Source organism: Mustela erminea, chromosome 6 (assembly GCF_009829155.1).
Source record: "Mustela erminea isolate mMusErm1 chromosome 6, mMusErm1.Pri, whole genome shotgun sequence".
Classification (NCBI taxonomy): Eukaryota; Metazoa; Chordata; class Mammalia; order Carnivora; family Mustelidae; genus Mustela; species Mustela erminea.
The window spans coordinates 53,154,407-53,180,575 of record NC_045619.1 but is presented as its reverse complement, the minus strand read 5'-3'; the positions used below and the strand labels follow the sequence as shown (position 1 = coordinate 53,180,575).

Sequence of the window (26,169 nt, the reverse complement as noted above, 5' to 3'; positions counted from 1 at the left end):
CCAGCTGCACGGAGCACCTGTGCCTAGGAAACTTTTGATGACACTATTTCAGGTGCCTTCAAAATTGAGTGGTGCCAGCAGGGCAACCCTGATGGTGGACTTCCCCCCCCACCATGTGCTCTGGTGGCTCTGGAGTGAACTCCTGATAGTAGCACCTTCCTGTGGACACTTTACCCAGAAGATTTGCAGATTCCTGATGACTTGGCATCTTTCCAAGTGTTCCAGTCATCTGGTGAGCCATGCTGACATCCCTGTGCTGAGGTCAGGATTTCAATCCACAGTGTGGCATTGGACAGAGGCTCTTCTTTCTGTCTTCTCTCCCAGCCCAAGCACTAGTGGATGACTGCTTCCTGTGTCTGATACTGTATTCTTTAGAGTTTTCTTTACCTCCTTTTAACCAACAACCTATAACTTTAATCCTTTATTAATATTTTTATTAAATTTTCCCAGTTCAACTTATTGTGGATTCCAATCCCTTGCTTAGACCCTGCCTGATATAAGAATGTAGTAAATTCGATTGAAATTTTACTTGATCCATTTTTTTCACCTCTAGTGCCTCTAGAATTTCCCTCTGATTCAGTGATATTCGAACATTTTAAGTAATAAAATCCTGTTTAGAGACAAAAACCCACGTGGAATACCAATAGGTATAACACATAAAAAACAAAAGTGCTTTGATTTAAGTGGGTATGGATTGCAAGATGTCTTAGGTGTGGCTTCTCTTCCTCCTCATTCTTTGCCCATGGTTGTCTTGAAACATCTCTCTGGAACACAGAAGATTCTCAGGACACAGTGTCTTAGTTAGTTAGGACTGCTATTAACAAAATATCACAGTCTGAATGAAATTTATTTCTCATAGTTCTGGAGGATGGAAGAAGTCCGGGTCAGGATGTCAGCATTGGTGAGTGAGGAGCCTTTTCCAGGCTGTAGACCTCCAGTTGTAGCCTCCCATGGTAGAAAGGGCCAGGAGCTGTATGGGGTCTCTTTTATAAGGCACTAATTCCATTCATGAGGGCCTCACCCTCAAGAACTAATCAACTCCCAAAGCCCCCACTGGCTGATACCATTACACTTGGTGTTAAGATTTCAACATACAAATTTGGGGGACTACAAACATTCAGATCATAGTACGCACTTGAGAAACAACTCTGTGTCCATCTTATGTATAATAAAATAAAGAACCTTCCTCCAAATTTACAAATTATATTGGCATATTGGTTATAACTGGTTCCTTTTTATTCAAGAAATAAAATAATGCCTTAGACCGATCCAATTACCTAATCGTGAAGCTATAAGGTAAAGTAGCAAGAACTTAAGGATCCCTGAACCAAATGTCCTTATTTCTATTAAACCAGAAAGCGGACTTAAAATGAGAGGAAATGATAGGAAGGGATGGGATGTTTAAAAGAATGAATTTCTCAAATGGAGGGTTTTGGAGAGAAAGGGGGTGAGAGGCTGGGAGGGCCTGGTGGTGGGTATTATGGAGGGCACGTATTGCATGGAGCACTGAGTGTGGTGCATAAACAATGAATCTTGGAACACTGAAAAATAAGATTTTTTAAAGGATGGATTTCTAATTTCTGTAGCTGAATATTAAACTGAAAAAGTAAAATGAGATTTTTTAAAGGATGGATTTCTAATTTCTGTAGCTGAGTATTAAAAATTACATAAACATTAAAAAACATAAACTTCTAATTCACTTCTTGCATGGAAGACAGAAACTGCCAGTTTCTCTGGAAAGTCCCTGTTCTCACGGGGGCGAAAAGGGAAATGCTGAGAGAGATAGCTTCTCCTTTCATAAGGGACCATTTGGTCAAGAGTAGACTTACCTTCTCACCAGAGTCCTCAGTCTGAAAAGCCCTCCTTTCAAATCTGCACGTTAGCTTTATATTACCCACCCTCTAATTCAGAGAATGATTGAATATGAGCTACACTGCAGAGGTCTCATCCTATAGCATCAGCATCCAAGAACTGCATATCACAAAGCCCATTAATATTCCAAAATAAAGTGGAATAAAACTATTTATCTTTACAATGACTTGCTTTCCTGACATCAACATAAAATGAACCTGGTTTTCCAAAATACTATGGAAAGGAGTAGGATGTAGTGATCATACAGTACAGATTTTGGTGTTCTGGAAGAATTTTGTGGAAGGAGGAAAGTATAAAATAAAAAATATCATAAAAATACGATAGCATTCTCCTGAGATTTCAGTGTAATAGGTACATTCTGGAAACAAGATACAACCAGGTTTCATGTTAGCAATCATCCACAAAAACAAAAAACAAACATAAAATACTTCTCTGCAGCTTGTATTATAAGGAGGATTATAGTAAAAAGGTTCATGTATTGTCACTCTTAGACTCTTAGACTATGCATCAATTATTTATAATTTGATAACCCTCATTTGAAAGAGAATGGCACAATTTTCTGAGAACAAGTAAAACTAAAAGAAGTAAGTTTTGATTATTGAACACAGAAATTCAAATTGCTGGATGAGTCATGAGTTGAGAATGTGATAATACAGAATTGACAACTCAGACTTCTACAAAGGTCAAGAGGTCATGTGAGTATGGAAGGTTAAGTGAGGGCTGGTTTAGTGGTAAACCAAAGAGCATGTACCCCACCACATACCCCATGTCAGTGCCTGCACATAGAATTTACTATGGTTGAGCCTCCATCCGAAGATTATAGTGGAGTGGGTCACAAGTGGGACCCAGGCTTGTGTGCTTTAAAATCGAAGTGTTTCTAATATATTCAGGTTTGAGAACCCTATCATCTTCCATTCTTGCCCTCCGCTCCCACAGAAGTTGTTGCTAAAAATGATTATAGACCCAATGATGATATATTCCTGTATTTTGGGAAACCTTATTTTTTGTGTAACAGCTCATGACATTCAAGTGTCATCTAATATGGCACATTGTTTTTCTGAAACATTGTTTATGCACATAAAGGAAGTAGAAAGACTGAATCCCATCCATAGGTCACCATTTTTACCTTTTGAATCACAGACTTTTTCCCCCAAGGAAATATAAAATATTCAAAAGGAAACTTGGCTTTTGAAGTGAAATGCAATAGGAAAAAAACATGAGTTTTGAAATCAGACAACATATGTTTAGCTGTGTCATACTGAGTAGCTTAATCTTTTGATTCCTGATCTATAAAATGTGTATCATAAAAAAATGTTCTACCTATAAAACACAGAAGTTTCGTGAGGATCAACTAGTATGGGAAAACAATTTATATTTTTCTGAAACTTTGACAAATTTTTGTTAGGTTTTGGGTTACATGCCACACTTTTACCTCAAACTTTCTTCCTTTTGGAAAAGAGGAAGATGGAAGAAATAAAACAAAACTCACAAAAGGCAACAAAAAAAAATGAAAAAAGAGAAAGAAAGAAAAGAAAAAAGTACCAGTGTGAGAATCTTTTCACTGTTTTTGGAAACCCTGTCGTCATCTGGACCATCTTACCCCTTTAATAATACTGACCACTTTTCAATGTAAACCTGCAATCCAACTGGGCCTCTCACTTTTCTGTTAATTAAAAAAGACATAACCATAATTATTCTAAAAGGAGGGGGCTGTGATATTTGCCTAGGTCTGGATTAGAAGAGCAATTATTTTAGAGAAGGTGATAAATTATGATCCATGGTTAAGACCTGCTCCCCTTGGGAAAAAAACAGAAATGGGATTACAAAGAAAAACTGCAACAGTAAATGAAGGCCCCACAGAGCAGAGTCTTAACCTTACCCTGTTCCCTCCAAGATGCACATCAGTGCCTGAATCTGGGGACATCAAGATACTGGTGAAAAGAGGTTCTGGGGAAGGAAAAGACATTCATCTGCTTAGCCTTGGCCCAGAGTCAAGGTATGAAGAAGCTCAAGGTGAAATGGAAATAACAAGAAGGGCAAAAGTGCTTGCTATTTTCCATGAAGAACTCATATGTCTGTATCTTCTTTGCCAACAGTATAAATTATCTGGTAGAATAATGCCAGCTGACACAAACTCCATGTGTAGACAACACCTCCCCCTCTCACAATGATTCGGAACTCACATGCCCCATTCTTGCATCTCCAATCACAAAAATAGAAGAGTGGATCCTGGATTACCCAGAGATCAATGTCATCAAGAAAGGAATGCACAGCACCTGTACTAAAGAGGTTAATATCTCATGTACATTTGTAATGAGAAAATAAACATATTAAAAATAAAAATGAGAGGCGCCTGGCTGTCTCAGTCAGTTAAGGGTTGGACTCCTGCTTTTGGCTCAGGTCATGATCTCAGGGTCATGAAATCAAGCCCCTTGTAGGGCTTGTGCTCAATGTGGAGTCTGCTTGGGATTTTCTACCCCACCCCCCACAAATAGATAAATAAATAAATACAATCTTTTTAAAAATAAATAAATAAAAATTAAACTAGTTTTTGTCTGTTTTCAACTATATCAATCAAGCAATATAGTGGAGGTGAATTAACAAATAGCACTCCACATATCAAATGTCTTAACATTGAGTTAAAGGAAAGAAAAATTAGTACTCATAAATATAAATTTGAGGCTAAAAAAAATTAATTATTTCACATTCTATATTGAAGTTTGAAATGCAGTGCAGTAGATCTTACCTTTACAAAATTGCACATGTGACATTTATTTATATATGTTGATTCTTTTTTTTTTAAAGATTTTATTTATTTATCAGAGAGAGAGAAGGGGAGAGAGCAAGCACAGGCAGACAGAATGGCAGGCAGAGGCAGAGGGAGAAGCAGGCTCCCTGCCGAACAAGAAGCCCGATGTGGGACTCGATCCCAGGTCGCTGGGATCATGACCTGAGCCGAAGGCAGCTGCTTAACCAACTGAGCCACCCAGGCGTCCCAATATATATATATGTTGATTCTTAAAGTAAAAGTTAAAATTAGAAAAATTTCATCTATACAAATAATTAATTCTACATTAATAAGTAAATATATAACTTTTGTTAAAGACACAAAATTACAAATATTCTATCAAAATGAAGAAGTTATACTTGTTATATTGCAAAGTAGTAATTGACTTTTCTCAGTGAGGATTAAAATTTCATTATATGCTATTATTTTGAAAGAATCCACAGCACCCACAAATACAAATGTAATAATAAGATATTTGCTCTTCTTAGCAGTTGGCTCAATTTATTTATAGAGAACGACTCAATTTGTACAGATAACTGAATTGAATTGAATTGTTGCTGAGTGGAGGTGAGCTTTGGTCTGGGACCCAAGTTCCACAAGAAAGAAGGAAGCCACATTGCCTAACAAAACAGAAAGAATGAAGAAAAATGGACAAAAAAATAAGCCTTTGCAATATATTAGGGAAACTGTATGAAAATATTCTTTTAAGAATGAAGCAAAATTTTTGAAAAAAGAGGCAATTATAAAATAACATGAATAATATGATATCCCTATATAAAAATTTTGTTCAGCCTTTATATGTATTCTTACTCCATACATTATTTGTATGTACAGTTCACCCTTGGACAATAATGGGGGTCAAGGGTATTGACCCACCGCACAGTCAAAAATCCAGTTTACATTTGATTCCTTTCAAACTCAACTACTACTACCCAACTGTTGACCAGGAGCCTTAGTGATAAACATAAAGAGTATATGTATAATATACAGTATTTTCACAATGAAGCAAGCTAGAGAAAAGAAAAATGTTATTAAGAAGATCATAAGAGAAAACACATTTATAGTATTGTACTGTATCATTTATCAAAAAAATCCACATATAATTGAACCCATGCAATTTTAACAAGTTGTTCAAACATCAACTATGCCGAAAATCAATAAAGAAATAAGAACATTGAACAACACATTGGACCAGATGGACCTCATAGATATATACGGAACATCCACCCTAAAACAACAGAATACTCATTCTTCTCGAGTGCACATGGAACTTCCTCCAGAATAGACCACATACTGGGTCACAAACCAGGACTCAACTGATACCAAAAGACTGAGATTATTCCCTGCATATTCTCAGATCACAGTGCTTTGAAACTGGAACTCAACCACAAGAGAAACTTTGGAAGGAATTCAAACACCTGAAAGCTAAAGACCACCTTGCTTAAGAATGTTTGGATCAACCAGGAAATCAAAGAAGAACTTAAACAATTCTTGAAAACCAATGAGAATGAAACACTTTGGTCCAAAACCTATGGGATACATCAGAGGCAGTCCTAAGATGGAAATACATAGCCATCCAAGACTCCCTCATAAAAATTTTTTAAAAATCCAGAATATACCAGCTATCTTTACACCTTAAAGAACTGGAGAATCAACAACAAATTAAGCCAACCCCACACGCAAGGAGGGAAATAAGATTAGAGCAGAGATCAATGAGATAGAAACTAGAGATACAGTAGAACACATCAACAAAACTAGAAGCTGGTTTTTTGAGAGAATCAATAAGATTGATAAACCATTGGCCAAACTAACCCAAAAGAAAAGAGAGAAGACCCAAATTAATAAAATTATGAATGAAAAGGGAGAGATCACAACTAACACCAAGGAAATAGAAACAATCATGAGAAATTATTATAATCAGTTATATGTCAATAAGTTAAGCAACCTAGATGAAATGGATGCATTCCTGGAAATCTATAAGCTTCCAAAACTGAATCAGGAAGAAATTGACAACCTGAATAGAACAATATCTAGTAACAAGATTGAAGCAGTGATGAAAAACCTCCCAAAACACAAGAACCCAGGACCTGATGGATTCCTTGGGGAATTCTACCAAACTTTCAAAGAAGAAATAATACTTACTCTCCTGAAACTGTTTCAAAAAATTGAAGCAGAAGGAAAATTTCCAGACTCTTTTTATAAAGCCAACATTACCCTGATCCCCAAACCAGGCAAAGATCCTACCAAAAAGGAGAATTTCAGACCAATATCCCTGATGTATATGGAAGCTAAGTTTTTCAACAAGAAACTAGCTAATAGGATCCAACAGTACATTAAAAAGATTATCCACCATAACCAGGTGGGATTTATCCCTGGGTTGCAAGTGTGGTTCAACATTCACAAATCAATCAATGTGATAGAACAAGTCAATAAGAGAAGAGGGAAGAACCACATGGTCTTCTCAATTGATGCAGAAAAAGCATTTGACAAGATAAAGCATCAGTTCTCAATTAAAATGCTTCAGAGGGATTAGCGGGAACATTCCTCAACATCATAGAATCTATCTATGAAAAACCAACAGCGAATGTCATCCTCAATGGGGAAAAGCTAATAACCTTCCCTTTGAGATCAGGAACACGACAAGGATGCACCTGGTCTCACCACTGTTTATTCAACATAGGTTAGAAGTCCTAGCAATAACAATCAGACAACAAATAGAAAAAAAAAGGTACTCAAATTGGCAATGAAGAAGTCAAACTTTCTCTTTCCACAGATGACATGATACTTTATATGGAAAACCCAAAAGACTCCACCCCCAAACTACTGGAACTCATACAGCAATTCAATAATGTGGCAGGATACAAAATCAATGTACAGAAATCAGTTGCTTTCTTATACAAGGAAAATACAGAAAGGGAAATTAGAGAATCAGTTCCATTTAGCATAGCCCCAAGAATCGTAAGATGCCTGGGAATAACCTAACCAAAGAGGTAAAGGATCTGTACTCAAGGAAGTACAGAAGACTCATGAAAGAAATTGCGGAAGACACTAAAAAATGGAAGAGCATTCCATGCTCATGGATTGGAAGGATAAGCATTGTTAAAATGTCTATATTGCCTAGAGCAATTTACACTTTAAATGTCAATCCGATCAAAATTCCACTGGCATTTTTCAAAGAGCTAGAGCAAACAATCCTAAAATTTGTATGGAATCAGAAGAGACCCCTAATTACTAAGGAAATGTTGAAGAAGAAAAACAAAACTGAGGGCATCACATTGCCTGATTTCAAGCTTTACTACAAAGCTGTGATGACCAAGATAGCATGGTACTGGCAGAAGAACAAACACATAGGCCAGTGGAACAGAGTAGAGAGCCCAGATATGGACCCTCAAATTTATGGTCAACTAAATTTTGACAAAGCAGGAAAAAATATACAGTGGAAAAAAGACAGTCTCTTCAATAAATGGTGCTGGGAAAATTGGACAGCTATGTGCAGAAGAATGGAACACTACCATTCTCTTACACCATACACAAAGATAAATTTGAAATGGATAAAAGACCTCAATGTGAGGCAGGAATCCATCAGAATCCTAGAGGAAAAAATAGTCAGTAACCTCTTTGACAATGGCCACAGCAACTTCTTTCATGATATGTCTCCAAAGGCAAAAGAAACAAAAGCGAAAATGAACTTTTGGGACTTCATCAAGATCAAAAACTTCTGCACAGCAAAGGAAACAGTCAACAAAACAAAGAGGCAACCCACGGAATGGGAGAAGATATTCTGAGGTCTATAAAGAACTCCTCAAACTCAACACACACAAAACAGATAATCATGTCAAAAAATGGGCAGAAGATATAAACAGACATTTCTCCAATGAAGACATACAAATGGCTAACAGACACATAAAAGAATGTTCATCATCACTAGCCATCAGGGAGACTCAAATCAAAACCACATTGAGATACCACTTACACCAATTAGAATGGCCAAAATTAACAAGGCAGTAAACAAGAAGTGTTGGAGAGGATGTGGAGAAAGGGGAACCCTCTTACACTGTTGGTGGGAATGCAAGTTGGTGCAGCCACTTTGGAAAATAGTGTGGAGTTTCCTTAAGAAATTAAATATAGAGCTACCCTATGACCCTGCAATTGCTCTACTGGGTATTTACCAAAGATACAGATGTAGTGAAAAGAAGAGCCATCTGTACCCCAATATTCACGGTGGCAATGGCCACAGTTGCCAAACTGTAGAAAGAACCAAGATGCCCTTCAATGGACGAATGGATAAAGAAGATGTGTTCCATATATACTATGGAGTATTATGCCTCCACCAGAAAAGTTGAATACCCAAGTTTTGTATCAACATGGGCAGGTCTGGAAGAGATTATGCTGAGTGAAATAAGTCAAGCAGAGAGAGTCAGTTATCATATGGTTTTGCTTATTTGTGGAGCGTAAGGAACAACATGGAGGACATGAGGAGATGGAGAGGAGAAGGGAGTTGGGGGAAGTTGGAGGGCAAGATGAATCATGAGAGACTGTGGACTCTGAGGAACAGAGAGTTTTAGAGGGGAGAGGGGTAGGAGGCTGGGTAAGCCTAGTGGTGGATATTTGGTGGGGGCATGTACTGCATGGAGCACTGGGTGTGGTGCTTAAACAATGAATTCTGGAACACAGAAAAGAAATTAAAAAAAAAAATTTAAAATAGATAAATCTGTTTTGCTTTAAAAAATCAACTATGGTTTCTATTGCCTAATATATATGGACAATGTCCAACCTTTAGCTTTATCGCTTCCCTACAATTTGAAATTGTGTATACCAATACCTACTAGACAATTTTACTTAGATGTTCAGAGGAACTTTAATACCAATGTGCCCCAAAATGAATTAGTTCTATTATTCAACTATGTTCTTTCTGAATTTCTGATCTCATGTGCTGCAAGAAGAAACTGTTAACACCAATGGAAACATTTTTGACTCCAAGAATACCCTGTAAACTAAATATTTATGATCCCACCCCTACCCCGGACTGACTTCCTCATATCTAATGCTTCTGAGCATAAATATCTCCCTACTCAAGATCTGACTAGTGTGCCTCTAACTGGGTATATCCCACATGCTCCTCAGCATCCGCAGTTCCAGGGGAAGTTGGGAAAGGGAAACCTTTTTAGTTTCTACAATGGAGAAAGGCTTACCTGCCTTCTGGACTCATGTGGCAAAGAACAGCCTCAGCAGAGGAAAGTTGCTCAGTTGCCATACATCTGAAATAATGACAAATAAATATCCACTACACTATATCCTTCTGGTTATGAAAGTCAAATGCCTGGAAGTTATCCTATAGCTACCTGTCTACTCATATAAATATTTGATGGGATGTGTCTTGATGGGAACAAAGGAAAGTGGAGTAGGGCCTTGGCATGACACTAAAGAGGGTAAACAGAAGACAGATTTAAAAATAAAGGCACATAGGGATGGTTGATGAGATAAGTCCAGGTGCTAAGGATACCAACAACTGAAAAGATCTCTTATGTGAAGTTCTCTGAGGGTCTAGTGAAAGGATGGCACAGAAAAGTACAAAACAGACACACAAATACACATACACACACCCACACTTTTGGATTTTTGCAAAATGGTTCATAAATCCCTTGAAGTTCAAGAACTTACTTTATGGGGCGCCTGGGTGGCTCAATGGGTTAAGCCACTGCCTTTGGCTCAGGTCATGATCTCGGGGTCCTGGGATCGAGTCCCGCATCGGGCTCTCTGCTCAGCAGGGAGCCTGCTTCCCTCTCTCTCTCTCTCTGCCTGCCTCTCCATCTACTTGTGATTTCTCTCTGTCAAATAAATAAATAAAATCTTTAAAAAAAAAAAAGAACTTACTTTATAATGTATCTTTCAGTGTAGTATCTTTTGCCTTTAAAAAAAATGACAGCACCTAGTACAATATTAAGTGGTGTGGACTCAAAAATTTCTGGTCTTGACTAGAGTTTTTATATCCAACACTAATCAATTAAATTCCCATGCAGAATTAAGAAATTAATCTCATCAATTAGAAATATTAAAATAAATGGCATTTTTTTTCCATGAACAAAAAGGAAATCTCAAATAGCAGTGATTGAGCATGGTAAGAAAAGCATGGGTTATTTTTGAAAATATGAAAAGTGATGTAATTGAAGTGGCAAAACTACTTCTTCTAATATTTTTAATATACTTCTCATCTTCAGCAACTAGTATGTTTATGGTTAACTGTAAGAGGAAGAGGGCAATGAAAAAGAATATGAGGAACTCTGGTCTTTCCTTTCCTTTCCATTGACATGCACTAAAATACTTTATCCTGAAAGATTGACGTGCTGATTCTTTCAAACAATATTTATTTCATCAAAGAAATGAGGCTACTCATATAAAAATATCACTAGTAATAAATGCATGTTTGAGGTGTTCCAAATAAGTTCTATCAACACACTTGAAAAGAATAGCTATTTTGAAGGCAGATTAGAATAGAATAAATAGAATAAATAGAAGGGAGAATGACATTATCAAAAGGATGGAAGAGATTTACAGTTTATGCTTTAGCCTTGCGTGGTACTTCCAGTTTGGACGGTTCCTTATGTCTCCCCATTTCTCACCCATGCATTCAGCTTTGGTACTTTTTTTTTTTTGTAATTAGGTGACATTTTTGCTGTATTTTTTTTTCCTCATAGACACAGACCCATGGTTAGGTTTGAAATTTTTCAAGCTCTGCTAGTTATTATCTCAACCCTTTCCATTCCCTAGTAGGGCTGAAAACATGGGTCATGTCTTATTGTTGCTTCAGGCCTAGCTCCTACAGATGACAAGGAAGATGTGGAGTTAAGCTGGAGAACTAGCATAGTTTCCCAGGGTTAGTCATCTTGCTTTTGTAGGGGGTCAGTGCTCTGAAATGTCCCTGGTAGGTATTGAATACCTACAAGGATATCGATGAACTAGATGTAATGTAAACAGAGCAGGAAGGACTATAGAGAAAATTTCTGAGTATGAGGTCCCCCAAGGCAAGGAGAGAACTAGAAAGAAAGAGTTGTTTTAGAGAATTTTCCTATTTTCTTTTAGAGTGATCATTATCAAAAGTCTGAGTTGGATGAATGACCTTAGAGACTATTTTAGCAAACAATTTCAAAGTAAAAAAAAAAAAAAAGGAGAATTTCAAAATGAATATAATTGGATATTGTGAGATAATTCAGTGATACAATTAAGCTTGTGATCTACCAATTATTAAGTATTTCTGGTTATTCCTTATTTAACAAAAGATGATTTTCTGGCTCTTCTTAAAGAAATACAACTTGGGCGATGGTAGCAAGCAACAGGTTAATGGAAGACGAAGGTGCCTGTGTGGGAAACTGCAGGCAAGAGGGGAAAAGTAAAATCATGTTAGTGTTAAACCTAGGTTGTTTTTAATGAGAGTCATATTATTTTGGCTCCTGGGCAAATGTCATCAGTAACTTACCTAAGCTAGGGAAAGTGGCATGAAATTAAACCAGAAACCAACAGGATAGAGAGGAATGAATGCTTGTTTTGTAATTTGTCAAAAGAAATTCATTTTTACAAAGTGTAGATGAGTCCAACTGGCCTCTATAAGAGGGATCTAGAACTTTTATTTATTCATTCATCAGACACTGGTTTTAGCACTTTATTTTGTGTCAATGACTGTGTGGTGATACAAAGATGAAAAGAGTCCCTTCCATCTTGGAGTTTATAGTCCATTAGAAAAGATAGATATGAACAAATAAATATAATTTAATATAGCAAGTTCTATAATCAGTTATATACAACCCAAAATAGAAGTATAAGATTGATAGGGAAGTTTCCTAACTCTGCCAAAAGATTTAGGAGAGTAGGTTGTTGGGGTGCCTGGGTGGCTCAGTGGGTTAAGCCTCTGCCTTCAGCTCAGATCATGATCTCAGGGTCCTGGGATCAAGTCCCATATCGAGATCTCTGCTCAGCAGGGAGCCTGCTTCCCCCCCATCTCTCTCTCTCTCTGCCTGCCTCTCTGCCTACTTGTGATAGCTCTGTGCCAACTAAATAAATAAAATCCTTAAAAAGAGAGAAAGAGTAGGTTGTTTGTTTGATTGTAAATTTGGTTTCAACAGAGGCAGCTCTTGAGCTGAGTAGACAAGTGGAGGAGGGCACATCAGATAAAGGTAAGAGCCTGAGCTAAGGCAACAGAGTGAAAGAATGAGTGTTTGGAAAATGATGCAAAGTCCACTACAGAAAAGATGAAAGGGAGATGACCCAGATAATGTAATTCGACATTTGAATTGCTTAGGGTTATTCTAAGGTGCTTAATTTTTATTTTGGAGATGATAGAGAAGAACTGACAAAAATTAAGCAGTGAAGAGATTATTATGAATAGATTAGTGATCTAGGAAAAAAAAAGTATTTTGACAGTAATGTGAGTGTTGGATTGAAAGAGAAGGAAGAAACTGGCCTGGAGGAGAAGTAACTAGTTAGAGGTTGTCACAAATGTCTGGTTGAGAGATAATAAGCAACTAAAATATTCATTAAAATTGGGGTGGGAGAGAAATAGACAAATTAGATTTTGATGTATAATTGTGACCAATTTTATTTGTGGGTAAAAGAATTAAACAATTTGAATACTAGTTCTCAGTCTATTATTTGACTGTCTTAAGAAAGTGAGAATAGGCTTTCAAATTCCAGGTAAGTTTATCTACAAAGCTGGACATAGATGTTGGAGAGAAAATGAATTGGCAAACAAAGAACCAGAAGCCTTTACCAATCAGCTGAGTACCTTGAGTAATTTACTCATTTATGTTTGATTCATTTTCCTCATTGATAAAACACAGTGGTTGAAACACAGCCTTTCATCTGTTAAATCACAACTACTGGTGTGGATTAGTTTTGCATTGCTATACAACTTTATCTTGGCAGAGTTATGGTACTGTATCTGCAACACATCTTTTTGAAAACATAGCAGAACCATCATGAAGCAAACATAATAGTGGAGTGAAGGAAAAAGGAAAGTGAAAATACATAGGAGAAATAAGAAAAGTTTATATGGAACTCATTTTGAAAAAAGATTGACCTGACTTAGCATAAGATGCTATTGACCATAAGGGAAAAAAAGAAGAGGCAGAAAGTAGCAGTCTTAGGTAAAGTTCTTAATTTAAAAAGCAAAACAAAACTAATAAGATCTAAGAGATGGATCCCAAAAATAAATAAATAAATTCAAAAAAAAACCAGTCGTAAAATTTGACTGGAAGTCCTCAAGAAGGAACACAACAAGTTGTGGCTTATGACGTGTTGGCCCTTGATCCACTCCTTATAGATACATATATATATTGCTCTGCAATTCCTCTTACTAGTTGTAAAGTGTACTTCCCCACTCCCTGACTTTGAGGTCAACCAGACTTGAAATATGCCGAGTTGATCGGCTTAGTCTCTTGCACCTCTGACATCTCCGTGAGAAAAGCTTCTGGAGTAGCTGCTGCCTCTTCAGCCTGGACCTCAGGATAGCAAAGAGACAAGAACACAAACTCACAGCTTGAGGTTGAGCCTTAACCTGAAACCCAGACGACTCAGCCAACACACCACAGACTAGTGAGTGAGCCAGCGTTTGGGATAAGGTTTGTAAAATAGCATTACTATGGCAATAACAAACTGGTACATGAGCAAAATTTATGGTTTTTGAATAGCATTTAGAGTGTGGGGGTAATTTTTGCTTCAGATAAAGGTGAATAAAATAGTCTAGCCAGGGGTCTTCCCAATCTTTCTTTCTCTCTCTGTTTCTGTCTGTCTCTGTCTCTGTTGCTCTCGCTCTCTCTCTCTGTCTGTCTCTCTCTAACACACACTCATGGTTCCTGAAGTAATTGGTTTTTCGGAGATGTGAATTAATATCCATATATTAAAAACATCAACATACAAAATCAGGGAGAACTGTATACCTTATAATCCAGTTTTTAAAAATGTTAACCCATTACTTTCTGTTTGTCTCTCATGGAAGGGACTTTGAAATATAGGCTGTCATGTTTGTCATGAATACGTGAGAGCCTATATCAAATGATACTAGATGACTACAATGATTTTGGCATAATATCAATGGCACTATAGTTTTATTGTTATTGCTGAGCTTGAAGTCTACTTTCTATATCTGGAAGTAGGAGTTCCGCTTATGAGAACACTCCCGGCAAGGTCCCAAATAGACAGAAACAGGACAGTAGAGCAGAGTGGTTAAATGATCAGAGCCAATTGATATCTCAATTTGACCACATATTGGCTATCTTACTTTAAGGAAATCTTTTTATCTCTCTGTTACTTTAAGGAATTTGCCTCATCTGTAAATTAATGATAATAATTAGCTCCTATTTCATGTGATTATGAGTATAAATTGCATCACAAAAGCTAAAAGCTCAGAACTAGGCTTACCTAGAATAAGCACACAACAAATAGGAGATATGATTGTTCCCATTATTATTATTATTACTATTAAAGACAATTGATGTTCTTTTCACTGCAATCTAAATTGCTATTTCATGCTCAAATCCTTTAGAACTGGCTCATGACTGGAATTCATAATGGCCAAAATTAACTAAAAACGTTGGTAGGTCAGGGTGATAGTGTGAAGACTCAGTTTGTTGGCTTCATAAACTACTGGATCTCACTTCATTTCTGCCAACCCCAACAGTCAGAAGAATCATGTCAGAGTCTCCCACCACCTCCAGTGGCTCCTCCAACTGCAGTGAGATAGAATGATATCTGGACAGAAATGTAGCAAAAAGGCAGGAGTTATGTCATTGATCAGACTTCTGAGGTAATTCATCATAATTCTTATATTACTGTGGTATTCTCAGTTTAGGATATTGTAACACTGTATTCTCCTTTTAGACTTTAACTCTTTAACTCCCTTTAGTCTTTAACTCTATATCCTTATTTTAGACTGTCTTCATATTACTGACAAGAGATCCAACAGTGGGCAGGGATCTTGAATCCAGTGCTTTCCTTACAACCAATCTGTATTTTTGCTTTGCTGAAAAGGAGGCATGAATGATAACACAACACTGACGAACTCAGGAGATTCCCAGTCCTCAGGTAAGAAGCACACATATGCCAGGCTTTATGCACTATTTGTAAAGTAAATAAATTTACATTTGATGGGCACCTGTTATCAATTCTGAGTGCTAACCCTCCTGAGAGAGTGGTATCTCCATTTTCTTCATATCTTCTCTCTGTGTCATATGATTTTTAGCTATTTTTCCAAAGTATCTTACAAAGACCCACACTGTGTGGATAAAAGGTAACTTTTTTGCTATGATTTTTAACAGCTTTATTAGATAAAATTGACATACATTAAAATGCTTAGAAACAGCTTGCCAATTTCTACTTTCCAAAAAAAGTGCCTGCTGGGAATTTTGTTTGGAATTGTGATGAAACTATAAATTATTTTGAATTGAATTGACATCTTCACAAAATTGTGTCTTCTGACTCACTTAAATGGTATCTTTCTCCATGTATTTATGTCTGTAATTTATTTCACAATGTTTTCTGGTCTTCAAAGTACAAGTTTTGCATGTCTTCTGTCAGATTTATCCATGAGTATTTAATTTTCTTATGCTATTGCAAATAGTATATTTTAATTTTGTATTGATCACTGCTAGCATATAGAAATATAATCAGTTTGTATATATTGACCTTGTTCCTACAACATTCTAAACTCCCATTTTAGTAGTTACTAAAAACTGATTGATTTCTTTATAGGAGATGTTATTACTTTCAACCTTACTAGAAAATCACAAGGACCCTCAAAAAGGGATAAAAAGCACCTTTGTAGCTCTAAAATTATCACCACTCTCATCTTCCTGGTGCTTTTGATAACTACACTGGCCACAATGTTAGCAGGTGAGTTGCCCACTTCCCAAATATTCTCATGTTAACTCTACTACAAAATATTACATCATCTGTGTGCCTTTCACACTGTAGCTCAAGGTTAAGGGTAATTTCAGACATTTTTGTACATGGGATGAATATATGTTTCTTCTATAAAATGAGGATAATATTTATACTGCATATTGTGAGGATAATAGTAATTTAATACATATGAAACTTCCTTCTAAACCAGTATTAGCTATAGACCTTACAAGGTAAGGGGATCATGGTAAAAATGTAAATCACTATACAGTATACTTGGTGACACAGTTAGTTACCAGTGTACCACAAGATCCTTATCTCCCTTTGGAGACTCTTTTATAAACCATATAGTAGCCAACAGTTTATGGAACATTATCTAGACATGGACTACCTTTCCCTAAACCATATACTTTTACATAAATATTGGTATCTTTTTTTAAGCTGCTTTTGGCTAATGACTATTTTTACAAGACTGGGAAACGGAGTTAAATGTGTAAAACATCTGCTCTCTCTCTCTCTGATTGTGCAGCTTCCACTGATGCAGTCAGATTTACAAGTCCTAATCATAATTCACAGCTGTGTGAGCTATAGAGAATTGGACAAGAAAAAGTTGTTACTAATGACCATATTTTTATACAAAATATAGATTGCTTTTAGCCTCTAAAAGCACATTTAGGATGACATATCTCCCCTTCATGAGGCCAAAATATGCACATGTATGCTAAAAATAACTTGAAGCAATTTTAACAAGATGTTTGAAAATATCTACACAAGAATATATTTATATAGATGTGCATATAAAAATATGTATATTGTTTATACATGAATATATGTATTATAAATGTATATATTATACATAGATATGTAATTTGTAGAAATTAATGTGCATATGTATTATATACACTTGTATACATAAATGTGCACATAAGTATGTATAAATGAGTTTATATAATATAGCTATAATGATCAAGCTTATACTATCAACTAGGCATTAAGCCTTGCATATATACATGATTATGTACAGATACTTGACTATATTTACATATGTATAGAAATGAACAAATATGTAAGTAAACTGTATATATATAAATGGATGGATAGACAGATATATAGATAAGGAGATAGAGAAAAAATCATTATGTGAAATGGGCACTATGTTAGGTGTTGACCAATGATTCTTGCCCTCATGGAACTTACTCAACTGGAGAAAAAGGAGGATGATGAAAAGGTGCAGAAGGAAGAGGAGTTGGAAGAGGAGGAGGAAGAGTTGGAGGAAAAGGAGGAGGAAAAAGGTTTTTGATAAAGCTATATATTTACAAAGCATTTTATGCTTTATATTTTAATACACAATATTTTATTTGCATCTTTGAGTGACCCAGAGAAGTAATGAAGTATTATTTCCCTTATTGTCTTCTGTTATATACAAGGACTTTGAATCTCAGAGATAGTAGCTATCTAAACACAGCTAAGTAAAAACCGAGTCTAAGTCTTCTGAATTTTATTCATTGTTCTTTACCATGTCTACAATGTTGTGTCTTCCTAAATGAGCTTATTTCCTACAGTTTATATCATATAAGCACCCAGTGATTTATTAAAGGAAATAAAATATGTTCAACCTGTTATTAGAAAGAGTTTCTTCTAGGCCACCTGCTGAAGTCCGTGCAGGCCTTACCAGGGGCTCCTAATTTTCCCTCAGTGGAATTTATTCAATGGAATTCCTAAGAATTCTCATTTTTGTTCTCTGATTCAAGTTATATTCAAAAGACTATTTTATAAACTGTATCACATTACACTCTAGTCAGTTTATAAAGGTTAATATGATTTATCCTACAATGATACTGAAATGTGGGGCCAGAATTCCCTCTCGAGGTTTTGTTATTGGTTATAAGTCTTCTAGGGTCTAATATCTCAGCTTCCCTATCTATACAACACAGAACTGGACAGGATAATTTTTAGTGTTGCTTGTAGGGCTGAAACTCTGATTTCCTAAAGTTATTAAGTAAAAATAAGGGTTATTTAAAATAATCTAGGAGAGGAGAAATAAATATGCTGAATGCCTATGCCACATCAGATGATTGATTCTGGACTTTGGCATAAAACTAGACTTTTCATACATAATAGACATTACAGATTAGGTTAAAATAGTCTGCAACACATAAGTCAAAAATATAATCAGGTCTAGAATAAAAATTTTTCTTTATGTTAGGCATGCTTGAGAATGGTTACATAGATTTTTCTCAGAGACATATGACAGTTACATATTTTGTTTATTTATACAGCAAACAGACATAACATAATCTTCAGGTGCTGGGATAGAGAAAGAAGAGGCAAAATTTATAGTCATTACTAGAATGTATTAAATCTGATGGTCTATGGGAAGCCAAAAGCATGGAAAAGAGAATATGATCGATTCCACTGGGATAGAGTAGGGGGAATTTTTAGAGAAAATTAGCTTTAACATAATAGATTATTGAAATACAAGTAGATACTTTCCAGTTGGACAGGGGCAGACTTCTTTATTGCAAGTTAGGGTGGGGCTATGGCATTGGGGAACACAGGTCAGCAGGAACAAAGGCCCATATATCACCTAAAAGTAACATGACATGTATTAGGGACTGCAACAAGCTTGGTATACAAGGAAATTAAGAGGAAAACAAAGTGCCTACAGAAAAATAAGACAAAATAAAGCCAAATATGTAAACAAAGATCAAATCCTGATGCACATTTCATTACAGTTTAAAGAAAAATTTAGGGGCACCTGAGTGGTTCCCTTGGCTAAGTGGCTGTCTTTGGCTCAGGTCATGATCTCAGGGTTCTAAGATAAAGCCCCACATCAGGCTCTCCGCTCAGTGGGATGTCTGCTTCTCCCTCTCTTTCTGTGCTCTTGTCTTCTGTGTTCTCTCTCTTGCTCACTCTCAAATAAATAAATAAAATAAAAATTTTAAATCTTTTTTTAAAAATTAAAACAAAAATAAAGAAAAGCTAGACTTGAACCATGGTTTAAGCTTAATGGAAGTCTAGGTGGAACTGGATCAGATATATCCCACTTAGTTGTTTTCATACACTTCAAATGGAACACTTGTCTTTTTCCCAAATCTGATTTTCTTCTGACAATTCTTTTTATGAATCAACATGCCATCCATCCAGCCCATACATCACCACCTATCTCTAGTTTGGAACAATCCTTTTAGGATAAGTTGTAAAATCTTTACTGTGTACATAGGGAACTTCTCGTTCCTGTTCATTCTTCTGGCCTCAGTTCTTGTTATGTTTCTTCTTTCTCTCTATACTCCACTCAGATTGATCTTCCTTTCTCAAGTGAAAAGATCACTCACCCCAGGACCTTTACACATTCACTTCCTCTTTTCTGAGAACATGCCTTCCTCATTCTTCATCTGGCAATCCAGCTCTCTCCATCCTTAAAGTGTCAGCTGAAATGTCTACTCCAATTCCTACCCTTGAACTAGACTAGTTCCTCTCAACTCATGTTCTCTCAGTGTGGCTATTCCGCTTGTACCATTCCTTGATTTTGTAATTATTTGTTGAATATCTATCTGCCCCACTAGACTTAGCACAGTGATGGCAGGGATTATGTCTCTAATAAACATATACAACAGTGCTTATCATAGCGTGTACTCACAAATACCTTATTATTCAATGAATGGGTGTCCATTAGGTAGTTGTATATGGGAAATTTCTGATGAGAGGCCTGGGTTGGACACATCACTTTAATAATTATCTGTATAAACATGATATAACATCACGAAAATGACTATGTTCTCCTAGGTGAGTGTGTCACTTGAGAAGACACCCACCCCTGAATCTGAGCCATAACAACATATACATGAGTGCCATCTCCCAAGGATTTCTTTCAATTTAGCAAGAAAAATAAATGTAAAAATTTAGGAGCTGACCTCATTTGGAGAAAAATAAAGAATGATTAATGAACTCCAAAACCTTCAGATCAAAGGGCCAAAGCTAGTTTGATGAATTTCATTGATGTGGATAAGATAACTGTTTTAAATTAAATTCTATTATATCTCAGAGCAGGATATTCAGGTTATGCCACCAGTAATTAATATGTTATTAAATCACTTTCAGTTGAAAAACACAAATATTCCACTGAACCTACACCATGCTCGAATGGCTGGATTGGTTACCTGGGAAAGTGCTTCTATTTTTCTGAAAATACAAGAACCTGGGCAGCAAGCCAGAACTTCTGTGCCTCTCATTCAGCCACTCTTGCTGTCTTCAACACCACAAAAGAACTGGTAAGGCAATTCTTTTTTTTTTTTTTATTAACATATAATGTATTTTTAGCCCCAGGGGTACAGGTCTGTGAATCCCCAGGTTTACACACTTCACAGCACTCACCATAGCACATACCTTCCCCAGTGTCCATAACCCAACCACCCTCTCCCTAACTCCCTTTCCCCAGCAACCCTCAGTTTGTTTTGTGAGATTACGAGTCTCTTATGGTTTGTCTCCCTCCTGAACCCATCTTGTTTCATTTTTTCCTTCCCTACCCCACAAACCTCCCACTTTGCCTCTCAACTTAGTAAGGCAATTCTTTTGAATTATAGTTATGTTTTCAGAGATCACAGCTGATGTGGAGAAGGCACTGAAAATGGAAAGAGCCAGAAAAGACCCTCTCACCCAGCCTCAAAGCCCTTTTTATCCACATCAACTTAATCATAGAAAGAGCTCACATCAGGTCAGAACAACCCTTAGAGTACAAATTATCAGGAGATGACTGCCCTACTTGACTTTTCAAGCGGGAGTAAAAAGAATTTAAAAATAAGTTACATAGTAGGCATTTTCCCTATGCCCTGTATAGAGCAATTTATATACTACTACCTACCAGAAAGACCCCAACTATTGTCCAAAGACGTTCAACCACATATTACCCAGATCTACATTTTCAAGTTGGAATACAGCACCAAAATCCAGGGAAAACCCAAAACTACCTCCCATGAAGTTCAGACCCATGAAGCCATAAGAAAGCCCTCATTAATGAACTATTATTACCTACCTATTTCACACCAAACTAAAATTGCCTTTGGGGGAACTATATTCAGAAACATAATAAGCAGAAAGTTATGGTAAACCAGTTGTCAAAGAGACTGGAAAGGACTTAAAATGCGTCACTATAACCAAGAAGGTCTGGAGCTTCTGGCACAGAAAAAGATCAATGGAGAAACCAACCGCACAGTACAAACCTCCCCAAACCTGAAATAATAGAGATGTAGAAAGCAGAAGTGTTAGGAGACAGAAGAGTTAAGACCTCAAGGAGCATAGGGATATATTTAACATTTACCGACCATATACTCTACCAGGAAAGGTCAGAAGAGGGATTGTCCCAAGTTGATATTAATTTGGTAGACCATTCTGACAAAGATTTTTAGATAAGTACATTTGGATGGCTGAAAAATATAAATAAAGTCATATAGTTCATTCTATAGAATAATAAATCGAGAAAAACCAAAGCAGAGAAAAAATGAGAAATGATGAACATTAAAACAAAACAAAAGAAACATTTTAACTAAAAACACAGTAATTTAAATAATTTGGGAAATAAACATTAAAAAGTCCAACAAAATAGTGAGGATATACAAAAGCAAAACTGGTTCTGTGCATAGACAGGATTGATCACAGAAAAGGAAAAAAGACATGCACCTAATAAATACAAACAGTAGGAATTTGAAAGCATAAAATCTTCAAATAATTTTATGTCCATAAGTTTGAAAACTTTGAAGAAATGGTTAATTGCCTTCACAATTATTTGAATAATTGTTTAGACAACCTATATTGAGATATGTATAGACAGGCATTTATTTTTAGATAAATGGTAAGCACCAAGTAGTAAAAAATGTCCTAACAAATGAAGGTGTTCAAATGAATTAAAGATGTAGAAAAAGTGTCAATCCAATAGTATTCAGAAAAGGTAAAAGAACAAAGAAAAACTAGTAGTCAGAAAACACAACCTTAATAAATCCAAATACAACAGTGATCATGATAAAACAGGAATGTTCTAATTTGTTTCTTAAATGACAAAAATTATCAGACTGGTTTTTAAAAAAACAACAAACTCCAGTAACACGCTACTTACAGAGACATACCTAAGTGCATGTACACACACACACACACACAAACACACACACACCCACACACACACATGCTAGAAAATGAAAGGAATAGTTATGCAAACCAATTGCTAACCAAACCCAAACAAAACATAAAAGCAAGGTTAGTGGTAATACTATCAGAAAATATAATGTATCATAATAAATTATGAAGATATATAAAAACCTGGATGAACCAACTATCTTACTGTTAAGATTCTCCCATCCTAAAAGACACCAAACCTAGGATTTACTGGCAAATAGGAGAAAGGGATCACAGAACAGGTCATTTCTGTCTTTTAAAAACTCTTTGGAAAATAGAAAAGAAAGCTACTCAATGCAATTTACTATGGTAATTGTTAGAGAAGTAACCCAATCCATGAACTAAACTGTAAACCAGATAAGGATGCTGTCCCCTCTATGATCACTTCCAAATATAAAAGTTTGTATTCTATAAAGAGTATACTGAGACAAAAGAAAATGCAACTGAATGAAGCATTTGCTATTCATCCTATAAATGTACTCTATTAAAGGATTTCCTGAAAAGATATTCTGACCATTCTCAGTATTGGATAGGACTGAGTCGAGAACCAGGACAGATGTGGAAGTGGATAGATGGAACCATATACAGTGGCTGGTAAGTCCCGGGTATATAACTTATACACCTAAAGCCGGGGCTCTGAGCCCTTTGCCACCACGGAAAGATCTGAGTTACAGCCCATATGCACCGTTCTCCTGGAAGTTTCCTCTGTGGTGGAAAATAAAATGAGCCCAGAGGAAAAGTAGTAATGTAAAGATTACTATACAGAGTATTAATACCTACAGTATTCCAAACAGTGCTTCATAATCGTGATCTCATTTGACCTGCACAACAACTGTGGGAAGCAGGTATATTTATCGCCACTTTACTTGCTGTTCAAAGTTGTGAAGACCTACACTATTTTACAACACATATATAAAATGTATTTGTTTATTATATAAAATATAAATAAATTTATATAAAATTTATATAAAATATAAACAAAATTTGTTTATATAAAATATAAAATGTATTTGGCAATAAATCCCACACATCTCCATCATATAGCTTATAGATTTCTCAAGTTTATAAAGCCACATTTTAGATCAAAGCATATGAATTCACTTTGCTTTGCATTCAAACACTGCAGTGTTGGTGAGACAAAAGCTCACAGCAGAAAAATCTTTAAGAAAAAAAATTTTTTAAAGGGCACCTGGGTGGCTCAGTGGGTTAAGCCTCTGCCTTCGGCTCAGGTCATGATCTCAGGGTCCTTGGGATGGAGCCCTGCATAGGGCTATCTGCTCAGCAGGAAGCCTCCTCCCTCTCTGCCTGCGGCTGCCTACTTGTGATCTCTGTCTGTCAAATAAATAAATAAAATCTTTTAAAAATTTAAAAAAAAAAAACTCAGAAGAAAAAAATTTTTTTACTAATTCTTCCAAACAACGCTCACCAATCTATTGCCTTTCATTTTTCCTTCTGTGTTTTGTTTCAGGCTTAAAATAATTGGAATTGGAGAATGTGCCTATCTACACAGAATTGGGATTAGCAGTGCCAGTACGCACTTGGTTAGGAAATGGATTTGCAGCAAACCAGACACATGTATACCCAGAAGTTAAGACATCATAGTTCTAAAATATCTTATATAAAAGATAGTTTTTATTCCTCTTAAGATACATATATTATATTAATATAAAGTACATGAAATTCATGTTTAGAAATTTTCATTGGTGCTTTTTATTCCCAAATCTCTAAACCCACTTTTATAGATCTACTAAATACTTAGTATTCAAGAAATATATGCCCAATATATGTCCCCAAACTCCTATGGAGTAAAATTTCTGATACATTAAAATATAAATGAAAAATTTAAATGATATTTTAAGATATTTACTCATGTGAATTCAGACTAAGATTGTTTAAAGTTACTTCTTTTTCAAGAACTTTAATAATCTATTTGCCCCATCTCTTTACTTATATTATCAATATTAGTTGTTGATTTTCTTTCAGTTTGGCAAGATGAGATCCACTCATGAATGTAGTGTAAATTAAACTCAGCATTGTATTTAAATGCGTTGATTTCCTAGTGAAATGAATCTCTTTCATACACTAAACTCGCAGCAAAAAAAAAAAAAAATTCATGTTCAGACCATCATGGGCATCAAGATTCTGACTGAACAGGCTGAACCAGCAGCTTTCTAGTAGTGAATGCCAAGAGGCTGTTGCATAATGAACAATATGAGTGGTACAAATTTGGGGAGCAGATGGGTGAGGGAGCAATTTGCACTAGAAGCTCAAGCATCTAGTTGAGAAAATTATAATTAGGTTCTGTGTCAGAATGTGTAACTTTTCATGTTTACTCAAGGTTAACAAGATCTCTTTGTTAAATATCATCCTTTTCTTAAAAGGATGATATTTAACAAAGACAAAGATATTTCAGACAGATGCTGAAATACTCTGAAGTAGTAAATCTGCAAAACTTCTAATACTGAATTGTGTCCGAAATCAAGTAGGAAAATGTACTAATCTTTCTTTGCCCTTTCAATGTATGATGTTAAAAATGATATGATCATTGTATCAGCCCTCTCTAATAATAGAGCAGTAATGTCAAGAATCCCTTTGCATGACTTGTGGCTTTTACAGCACATAATGCTATTGCATACTTAATAACATAGATTTTAAAGTTGTCTGCCTCAAGTGTACTAATTAGTACTAAAATAAAGTTGTTGCTTTAGAAACAAATTAATCTACATCCTATGGGTGAGCAATCTATACTCATTGATAGAAATTAGAACACTTGTAATAGAACACATACTGGAGAATGGGATAAGTAAGAATTTAGGGAAATCACTTAAGAAAGTCTCATTCTTGTATCTTCTACAAGCCAGGCCACATTTTCCATCTTTTCAACCCCTCTCTGCACCCTCATTTTCACTTCCTTTTCCTCCCTGTACTTCCCCCTCCCCCATTCTTTAGAAAATCAGAGATGGGCTAGATGAACTTCCAACAGGTCCTTACCAAACAGTGTAAGGAGTGCACAGACAAATGTAGATGATGTATGAAAAGGTTCAGTGGCAGCATAAGAAAGAAAGTGTCCAAAGTCTGACAAAGACATTCCCAGGGAAATCATTACAGGGAAACTATTGTTAAATTGACAAAAAAAAAAAGTAAGGGTTTTCCAGGAAGAAAATTCTCAGGAAGAACATTGCCAGCAGAGGGGAAAGCACTGATTGCTGCTCCATTGGGAATTATTACTTGTTTGGAAGCACTGGGATGAGAGGTGTGAGATAGGAGAGAGCAGGAGCTGAGGTTGAGAGTGAGGAGGAAGGGGAGGAGGGGGAGGGCTAGGGCCAGGTTTAGGAGAAATTCTATGTCATGTCAGGGGAGGGTTAGCATTGATGCTCTAGGTTGTTGGTCTAAAGTTATTGAATACTTGCAGATAGGATACTGACATCTTCAAATATATAATTTAGAATAATTCT

The 26,169-nt window shown here is 36.0% G+C and overlaps 1 protein-coding gene across 1 annotated transcript; it reads left to right on the top strand.

Moving 5' to 3' along the window:
• LOC116593238 (C-type lectin domain family 2 member A-like) lies at positions 1-24,454 on the top strand. Its single transcript, XM_032347220.1, has 7 exons — positions 1-261; positions 12,778-12,828; positions 15,581-15,733; positions 16,400-16,540; positions 20,651-20,820; positions 23,205-23,308; positions 24,183-24,454. Exons 3-7 carry the CDS (start codon positions 15,685-15,687, stop codon positions 24,304-24,306), a joined length of 588 nt encoding a protein of 195 aa, XP_032203111.1. The 5' UTR covers positions 1-261; positions 12,778-12,828; positions 15,581-15,684; the 3' UTR covers positions 24,307-24,454.
• Positions 24,455-26,169: the final 1,715 nt, after the last annotated feature.